Source organism: Meleagris gallopavo, chromosome 3 (assembly GCF_000146605.3).
Source record: "Meleagris gallopavo isolate NT-WF06-2002-E0010 breed Aviagen turkey brand Nicholas breeding stock chromosome 3, Turkey_5.1, whole genome shotgun sequence".
Taxonomy (NCBI): Eukaryota; Metazoa; Chordata; class Aves; order Galliformes; family Phasianidae; genus Meleagris; species Meleagris gallopavo.
The window spans coordinates 83441882-83451198 of record NC_015013.2 but is presented as its reverse complement, the minus strand read 5'-3'; the positions used below and the strand labels follow the sequence as shown (position 1 = coordinate 83451198).

The 9317-nt window shown below is 45.1% G+C and overlaps 1 protein-coding gene across 2 annotated transcripts; it reads left to right on the top strand.

The window, feature by feature from the left end:
- The first annotated feature begins 11 nt into the window (after positions 1-11).
- On the top strand, positions 12-8220 carry LOC100540751 (dual specificity protein phosphatase 13-like). 2 transcript variants are annotated; one of them, XM_003207961.4, is made up of 3 exons: positions 12-586; positions 1279-1499; positions 7694-8212. In XM_003207961.4, exons 1-3 carry the CDS (start codon positions 399-401, stop codon positions 7906-7908), a joined length of 624 nt encoding a protein of 207 aa, XP_003208009.1. In that variant the 5' UTR covers positions 12-398; the 3' UTR covers positions 7909-8212. The 2 variants fall into 2 exon arrangements, with proteins under 2 accessions (XP_003208009.1, XP_010707613.1); XM_010709311.3 differs by lacking the exon at positions 12-586 and adding an exon at positions 593-980 and having other exon boundaries at positions 7694-8220.
- Positions 8221-9317: the final 1097 nt, after the last annotated feature.

Sequence of the window (9317 nt, the reverse complement as noted above, 5' to 3'; positions counted from 1 at the left end):
GAAAAAAAAAAGGTTGAAAAAAGGTTGAGTAGTCAAGGCCAAAATAAGCCCACTGAGGCCCTGAGCATAGCAGTTTGTGAAAGCTTTAGCTTCCAATTTGCCATAACAACATAAATTTTTGCTTTAGAAGAATATGCTGCAAAGGCATTGTCTGAACCCCAGCATGAGGGTATGCGAGCCACTGAACTGTCATTGTTTAGATTGCAATATTCGCAAAGACCAGTTGTGGCCTCTGCTATGATAAATCTAGCAACATGGAAGAAAGAGGCAATTTCCAAACCCAAAGAGCCCATTGTTGCAACCCAGGGCAAATTTGGTGAAGGAGTAAGTGGAGAAGAAGAGAGCACTACCTCAGAAATGTCTGGCTGGTGGTAACTGTTTGCTTTCCACCTTTCAGGATGGCCTGGGATTCACTGTGTGGCAGGGACCTGCTGCGTCCCACAATAAGAAGAGCCTCAAGCATCGCACGGCGAGGGCAGAGGGGGGACACCCCATCCCTGGAGGAGCTGCAGCGCCTGCTCTGGACACGTACACGCCCCATGGGGCATGTGGATGAAGTCTGGCCAAACCTTTATGTGGGAGACCTGTAAGAGAGGGAAGGGCTGAAGGTGCTGATGAAACTCTTAGCTCCCACCCCATCCCTGCCTAAATCACCCAATCTTTTTAAAGAGGGAGCTAGGTACTGATTTGGAGACCCTTTGGAATAAGTCTTATTTTTGAATGAGGCTGAACCTTGCTTAGAATACCACAGCACAAAAGAAAGGCAACTTGAGCATTCCCTTCCAGTAGAATACTACCCCTCCTAATTTCTCTCCCTGCATTAGCACAGGAGACCCATGATGCAACAGCCTGGTGGGGTCACAGCATCACTACTACAGCGCTCACACCAGAGCAATGTCAAACAGGACACCCTGGTACTTGCTTCCCATTTCAGATGACATCAGTCCCAGAACTGATGGATGCTCAGCAGAGATGACTTGGTGAGAAAACAAATCAGAAAGCTTTCAGCTTGTACACAAATGTACCTTACCCCAACCTTCTCAGTTGAGAAGAATCTAAGCGGGATGTTTGGTGGAAAATGTAGGAAATCTAAGAGCCAGTTTCTTAAAAGTCCAATTCTGTCTTGAAACATTTTTGTAAACACTTCAAATCTAATCATCTTGTCAGGAAAAAAGCCTGTATAGCTTTATAACTTTCTAACAAACTGCACCAGCAGCCGCGTGTTTTATGCTGCACCACAATGCAGCAGGACAATGAAAAACACTCTTCTTCCTCCAGGTATGTTGCTCGTGACAAAGCACAGCTGAGCCAAATGGGCATTTCCCATGTTGTGAATGCTGCTGCTGGGCGCTTCCACCTCAACACTGGGCCCAAATTCTACAAAGACCTTCCTGTGGATTACTATGGAGTAGAAGCAGAGGACAACCCGAACTTTGATCTCAGCATTTACTTCTACCCCGTTGCTCGATACATAAGAGCTGCACTGAATTCCCCAAGAGGTAACCAGATCATCTGTGCATATGACATACTTTCAGCACGCTTCTTGGTGCTGCTTGTTAACCTTCTCAACTTGGTCAAGCAGTACTCGGCATAAACTAACCACCTGCAGGTGGGGGTAAGAACCCTAAAACAAGCAAACACAAACCAAGCAGAGTCATCCCTGCCTCCCAAACTTCCACAGCAAGTCTTGCAAAGTTGATGACGCCAGTTGTAAAGAGAAAATATGTAGCTTGTTACTGAAATCACTACCCCATAGGGGGAAGAATAAAGTCACACTGCTCTGGAAGTTTATTTCTAGTCCTCTAGTACTGCTCTCATACTCTTCTTTTAGAGATTCCTGCTCAGAAACAAATTAGTTACTGCCAGGATTCCTCCCAAGTTCTACAGGGACTTGGGTAGGAAGACCAGGCTGTGCTTTGAAGCAGAGCAGTTCATCAGACCAGAGCATAGGAATGTGGGCACAGCTGAAGAGCCACTCAGTCACCCTGAGCTGCTCCAGGGCAGCAGCTGCCACTGCCTCTGTGCTGTCCTACAGGACACACTGCTCACCAGCCTGGTAACAGCTCCTGCTACAGCCTTGCCCTGGCCCATGCAAGTCCTCTAAGGCTAGAGGGCAGGCTGTCATATGGGTGGGTTTTGCTTTGAATTGTTTGCTTGTTTCAAAAACTGCAATTGGTGTAAGCTTCTGACAGCTTATGTCTTTGTATTTGCACACCAAGGAAGAAAATGCTAAAATACAGTTGAACAGATGTTTTTTTTCACTGAAGATAAAACCAGGAAGAGTGCTCTGAATGAGCTTTCAGAGAGGTCTTTCCTGTGTCTCATGCTATTCAACATCTCTCTCAGCAAAAGACAACAGAATAGCAGTCATTTACTACCTACATGTGGATGTCCTGAGCTCTGGGAGGAGATGCATACACGTGATCTTGCCAAATTACTGATCTGTTTTAAAATAATAGCTGGAACCAGGTAAAAATATTGTAATGCTAATGATGTGCAGAATTCCTATGAGCACAAAAAAGGGAAGAACTTGCTAGGAAGCAAATTGGTAGAAGTGTGCCTAAGCAACAGCACCAGTCAAGAGATAATACCACACTGTTGCTAGGAAGTAAATTGGAGATAGAAATATAACTGGAAAAATCCTTTGACTTGCTCAACACTGTCCAAGTACAATGCCAGAGGCCTGAAGCTGGTGAGAACCCTGAACGTAAAAGACAAGTCTTCACAATAGAAAATCACCTCTGTACCACAGAAATGCAGCTGCCCACTGAAAAGTCATTTATTAAGAGAACAGTTAGTTATGCACACATCAGGCTATTTTGCTGAAATACCAATAAGTGCTCTAAAATATTAACTACACAGCTTGGTAAGTGAGTAGATCTGATCAATGCGCCTAGAGACCTACACTGTACCAATCTGGGAAAGGAAGACATGCTTACAGAACCCAGTGCACTTCTGTGCTAGACACAGGAGTTTACTGCTGCTTGGAGGCCATAATCCATCCCAATAGAAAGCATTTGCCTTTGTGAAATTGAGTGCTGCATTTAGATTTCAAAACCACTAATGTACTTGGGAAACTTGGATCTGCACCCATGCCTATTACAGCATATACTATTTACAAGTGAAGTCATTATTGGTGGTGCTCCAGGGAAAAGTAAGATCCAAAATCTCTTCATTTGTGTGCAAAATGAGATAAAAAAAATTCCAAATGGACTGACAAAAGACAGAAAACAACAGATGAATCATGGTGGCCACAAAAGCAAACAAAAGCAGTGTTCTGCATACCCAAATACTAGAAGTTATCAGAACAAGTTAGTGCTCAAGGCAAACACAATGAACTCATCATCTCTAGAGTGCCTATTTATCCCTACTCCTGCATTTTTAGATACTGCTTTACTAAACTCCATATGGAAGCAGGGTTCTGGGAATGGAGACAAGGTGAAATTCAATCATATACAGTCCAGCTGTTGCTGACATTCATCATTTCAAGGAAAGCACAACAGTTTGGAAAATATATAAACAAGATGTTCTAAAAGCACAATTTCCTGAGGTACAGAAATTTAGCAGCTAAATATCCATGACCTGAGAAGGGATGAGACAGGGAGAGGATTGTTATTCACATCATTTAGAAGAAGGAAAAAAAAGCTGCATTTATTGTAAGCAGTGATGCTGAACACAAAATTATGCCAGGTGAAAAGAGGCCTGTTCATATTAAATTCAGATGTAACGAGGTACTTCTGTTTGACTGAGAAGTCATTTAAGACTACTACCTATTTGTTCTAGATTTTTATCTTACCTAAACAGGTCTTTGGTGATACCAGTATCCATCTTGCCCCTTTGTACAGGCATCTGGGCAGTTAGCATTTTTTGGGAGTGCAGCTAAGCCTGACCATAAATCAGCAGTTTGACAAAGTCTAGCAAAAGGGGAAGGAAAAGTGAATTAAGTGCAGAGATGAAGGCATGCCATGACAGCTATCACACTAGCACTGTACAGAAAGATTCCCAAGCAGAATTCCCAAGCTTATCATTTTCTTGCCCTCCATACATGTTTAAAATGGGCAGGTTAAAGCCATCCATTAACTTACTAGAATGGTAAACTCTCTCCAAGGCATTTCCCTTCTTCCACATCACTGGAGCTAACTAAGAGCTGAACTCCTTCTCCTTCTTTATTGCTGTTGTTGTTTGTTGGTTAGGAAAAAAGCTTGACTGAGCAGAAAAGGGTCCTCTCTTGACTCTGCCATAGGGGTACCACAGGAATCACTTCATGCTGGCACTGCCCCCAGCAGGTGCCCCTACCTGTTTCCCAGGCCTGGGCAGAAGGGGCTCCCCTCAGACTTCTTCTTGTTCGCAGCCATGAGAAAACAGATGCTTGATCAATCAAGAACCAGACAATTGATCGTGCTCCTGGCTACAGCACGGTGGCACAATGTAGCAAGAGATGAGGGAACCGTGGTGGAGCAGGAAGAGCTGCTGCAAGTAGTCAGCATGGCTCTGCTGGGCCCGATGGGGTGAGGGAAGCTGGGGCACGCACCTGGGGTGATGGAGCCTGGAGCCTGGTCTGGAGCCAAATCATATCCATCCTGCAAGGAAGCAAGGGCTAGTTCAGGACATTTAGCTCAGTTAATGATGAGTAGCAGAAAACAATAAGATATTATGCGTTTTAATGGCTAATTTGTTCAACTACATTGAATTTCCCAACTTGAATTTGGCCAACAAAGTTGAATGTGCAAACTTTATCCCTACTGCAAACCCTTTGATGTCAGCAGAGTTACAGCAGGCATGAGCTGGATACAATATCCATAATCCGCTGTTAAAAACCAAGTGTTATTGTTCTGCACAAATCCCAGCCAGATGACAGCCATTGTCTGCCTCTGCAAAGAGTAGCTTGAGACGCGCGGTGCCACGTTTCAAATAAGGATTGCAAGATTTAAGAATCCTGGAAACTAAGTGCCCCCTCTTCTCCTCAGTTAATCCCATTATTCCTAAGGGATCCTGTTACACGCTCACTGAGACAAGGTTGCAACACGGCCCTCTCATGTGGGATTGGTCCAACTTCTCTTAGCTCCCTATGTGCAAAACAAAGGCTGGGGAGGCAAAGCTGGAGGACCTCAGCTTGTGGCATAGATTCCGTGGGGCAGAAGATCTGGTTATAACCTCCCTGCCCACCCCACGACAGGGACAGGCATCACAATGGCCATTGTGAAGGCTGCTCACAGTTGCTCCCAGCACTGCTTTCCAGGCCCTGCTCCAGCAGCCACCCAGGAGCCCTGCCTGGTGCTGCAATGGTGCAGGCAGCTGCCTCTTGCGGGAGGCTCACATAGTGCTCCGGTGTCGAGATGGCTGCAGTCAGATGTGCCTCGGGCATTGCTCAGGCACAACTTATTATGGTGGTTCGGAGTGCCACTTAACCCATGTACAGCAAAGGGACAGGGCTCTGAGCTTGTAAACAGAACTTTTGTTTCCTGACTCAACGTTAACATTCAATTTGTTCGCTACAAATAATCACATACTAAATTCAAATCTGCTTTCATTAGAGCAATTTTACATTAATTAAATCATTTCACATGACTGATTTATCTGCAACAAACAATCATTTTATTCTCACTGTACCAGCATTTCTCATAACTTCCCTGTGTGTTAGAACAAAGGCTAACAATGTGGAATAGATACTGCATGTGTAAATAGATACCTGCAGTGTATCTCCAGCAGTACTGGAGAGCCATGGAGACTGGGCCTGAGGTCAATTGTTGCAGCTTGTTTGGACTCTCGATGAGACATCTTTTAAAACAAAGCTGCTCAGCTAAGAGGACAATTCTGAAGTGCAGACAACCTAGACAGGCAGGGAAGAAAATTTATATATGCTTACTCTCCACTTCCTCGTCTCACACACAGTTAGGACTTAAACCAGCAGAGAGCAAAGCCAGGCTGTACAAGCTGGTCCCTGGAATTTGTTCTACCCTCTGTGTCCTCAACAAAAATACAGTGGACAATGTTCAGTGGCACCTGTACCTGTGCTCAGCTTAGTTTTCAGAGCCAAACTGTAGATGGGGCTGAGGTCTTCCCAAGGCAGAAGACTCCTTTATGGGTGAAAAAATAGAGACCCAAGAAACACTTTGCAGAAAGGAGGCTCAGAACAGCAGGTCCTATCCAGTGTTTACAACTGAGTTTCAAACTACTTAGTGCACCAAACTCAAATCCAACATCAAGGCCATCTCCATGATTTTGTGTGCTTCTGTGCACCCTGCTTCCAGGTGTGGTTCAAACTGTAAATATTTATTTTTCTTTCATTCATAGAGTGCTGGTAGTTACAAGTTGTCAAACAACAAAAAGAAGGTGTTTCTGATTCCAAGAAAATTTTTCAGAACATTTTGTTCTTTGGTTTTCATTGCCTTGGTTGCACAGTAGGACAAGCGTCTGGGTTTCCCCAGTCACTGCCACTGCTTTCCAGCCAGGCCTGCAAACTACTTAAGCACAGATTTTCCCAAAAGCCTTTTGGACTTAGCCCTCTTTCCCAATATTTCCCAAAGAGAAGCTGTGTTCCTGAACTCTTTTATATCTTCTGAAATTCTCAGACTTGAGTTATTTTGGTCTGAAGTGCTTCTTCTGGAGAAGATAACATAGCATACACGTCCCACATGATAGCTAGGAAGGCTAGTGATAGTGCAGCACATTGAAAATAACATCTAGAGAAAAATATAGATCAGCATCAGCTTTCAGTAAGAGTGCAAAGCATTTCCTTCATTCCCACAAAAGTAGACTTCTAAGAATGTCCATTTGGTTAGTGGAAGTGAGAGAGAGAGATGTAATTTAACTTGAACAACGTTAGGTTGTTAAAAAGAGTATGAATAAATTCTGGGAACCTCTATCTGAATGGGAAAATGCAAACAAAAATCACTTGATCTTCTAATTCTGCAGAATTTTACATTACATTGGAAGATTTCATCATTCCCCAAAAGGTTTCAATGCCCAGTCCACCTCTGCTGTCACTAGAGCCATTTTCACTGCTTCTTTAGAAACTATATTTGTCTCTTTATTTCTGCTGAAGACACGTCTATCTTTAGGGCTGAGCTCAGGTTTCTCATGCCAGGATAATGAAGGGTGGCAGTGTCGCACACACTGCAGAATCAACACCTCTCTGAACCTGCTGGTCAGAGCAGGTTTTTACAACACATGCTCACACTTTCTGAGCATGTGGCTATGTGATCATCATTAGTCGGAACCAGAACAGTTGCTAAATAAGTACTCTGCCACAAACAAAATGGGATTTAAGATGAAAAACTGTGCACAAAGTACCCAGAATTAAAACCAGGGGAGATGGGGGCAATCAGTTTGAGGTTTTAGGCTTGATCTAACGTCATCACCCAACAAGGATATTTTTGTCTCACTTGAAGCTTCACCAGCTGGTATGTCACACCCAAAACAAGGGGTGGTCAAGCAGGGACACCAGGCTAGGCTCAGGGGCCAAGGGCACACCTTAACAGAGGAAAGAGGGGGCACTCGCATAGCCTCACTGCTCACATTATTGACTCAAGTCCCACTGAAGCAGGCTGCAAAGCTCTGGGTGCTTTCCTCTGCCATCTCCACATGCCACCAGGCTGAGGGCTAAGCCCAAAACTCGCAGTGCAATCATGAACGCTATGATACATTTATGCATTGTCCCCAGTCATTAAAAGCCCCACTCTCCTTTCCACAGGCAAAGTACTGGTCCACTGTGCAATGGGAATAAGTCGATCTGCAACTCTTGTCCTCGCCTTCCTAATGATCTGTGAGGACATGTCTCTTGCCGACGCGATTCAGGCCGTGCGCTCCCACAGAGGGATCTGCCCCAACTCCGGCTTCCTGGAGCAGCTGCGAGAGCTGGACCTGAGGCTGGGGAGGGAGAAGCGTGCAGGAGCTGGGGTCTGCTAGCACTGGGGCCTGCTAGCATCGGGCTGGCCAGCAGCAGGAGCACAACCAGCCACCAGGCTCAAACTGAGGCCAGCACATGGACACTGCGGGCACATTGTTGCAGCTGCACTGAGAAACTCTGCTGGAGAGAGCCGATTGGAGCTTGCGATGTATTTTTTGGATAAGCCCACTAATTGAAAGAAACTGAAATAAAGAAGGATTCAGACCGGCAATTTCACCCACCTGGGCCTGCTTTTTTAACAACCAGCTTTGCAGGGTACAGGCAGCAGTTGGTTTTTCATGCAGAATTAAAAGGCAGTGCAGCCAACCTGAGGAGAGACTTTTTACTTGCTTGTAATTGCATTTATACAGCAGGAGGGAAAATGGTTAAACTAGTTTAAAAAAAAAAGAAAAAAAGGAAAGAAACCATGAGGTTTTCAAGCAGTCTTTAACCTTTCACATGCATCTGGCACAGGACAGGATATAGGGTTTGGTGAGCTGACATGGTGACATGGGCCAGGCTGGGGGCTCCCCTACAAACACAGGGCTTGGGCTGGGACCATCACAGCTCCTCCCAGCTTCCAGCCTGTGGTAAACTTATGGGGTGAGGGATCCCACACTCCTCAGGAGCCAGCAGGAAGGTGCCAACTGAACACTGCACAGCAAGGCACTCCTATCGGCCACAGCATTGCACAGCTGGGAGGGGACATGGCAGGGCAAGGGGCGCGCAAGGGCACTCTGCCAGGTGGGAATGTCCTGCTCCTGGTCATCCCACAGCTCACATTGCATTGCCGCGATTTCCCGCTGTGACAGAAAGCCAGAACCTAGCGTCATCGTGTCAGAGCAAAAATGAGCAATGTCTCTAACAAACCCAAAGTAACAGCTCCACATTTCGATTACTCTTTTACGCCCAATTGGTCATATTTAATCTTGTGAAGAACTCGAAGCAGATATTTGCTTCAGTGCAATTACAGCCACATACAGAACATTGGCAAATGCAAACAATATAGAATTTCCACTTGACGGCAGATTAATTTGGTGTGATGTTTTCCCTTGAGAGGTCTTAAAGGCTTGCAGTTCTGGAAGTAACATGCAGTTCATATTTATAGCACTAGGGATGGTGAATGGAGAGAGACGCATATACTCATTCTGAAGTTTCTTTTGCCTCCATACATAAAAAAAATTAACTGAGCACAGCATACTTCAAATGCATTTCTCTCATAATGCAATATGGAAACATGATTTCCCTGCAGAGTCTACAGAGAAATTCAGGTGGTGTTTCCGCTTCCATAAACACAGTAAGTAAAAAGCAAGCGATGCTAGAGGCTAATTTCCTCTCAGGGAGCAGAGATGGCTCGTCCCTCAGAATGGGTACCATCCTTTGAGACTGGAGTAAGTGGCCAGAAGGGAGGTCACAGCTAATGATGGAA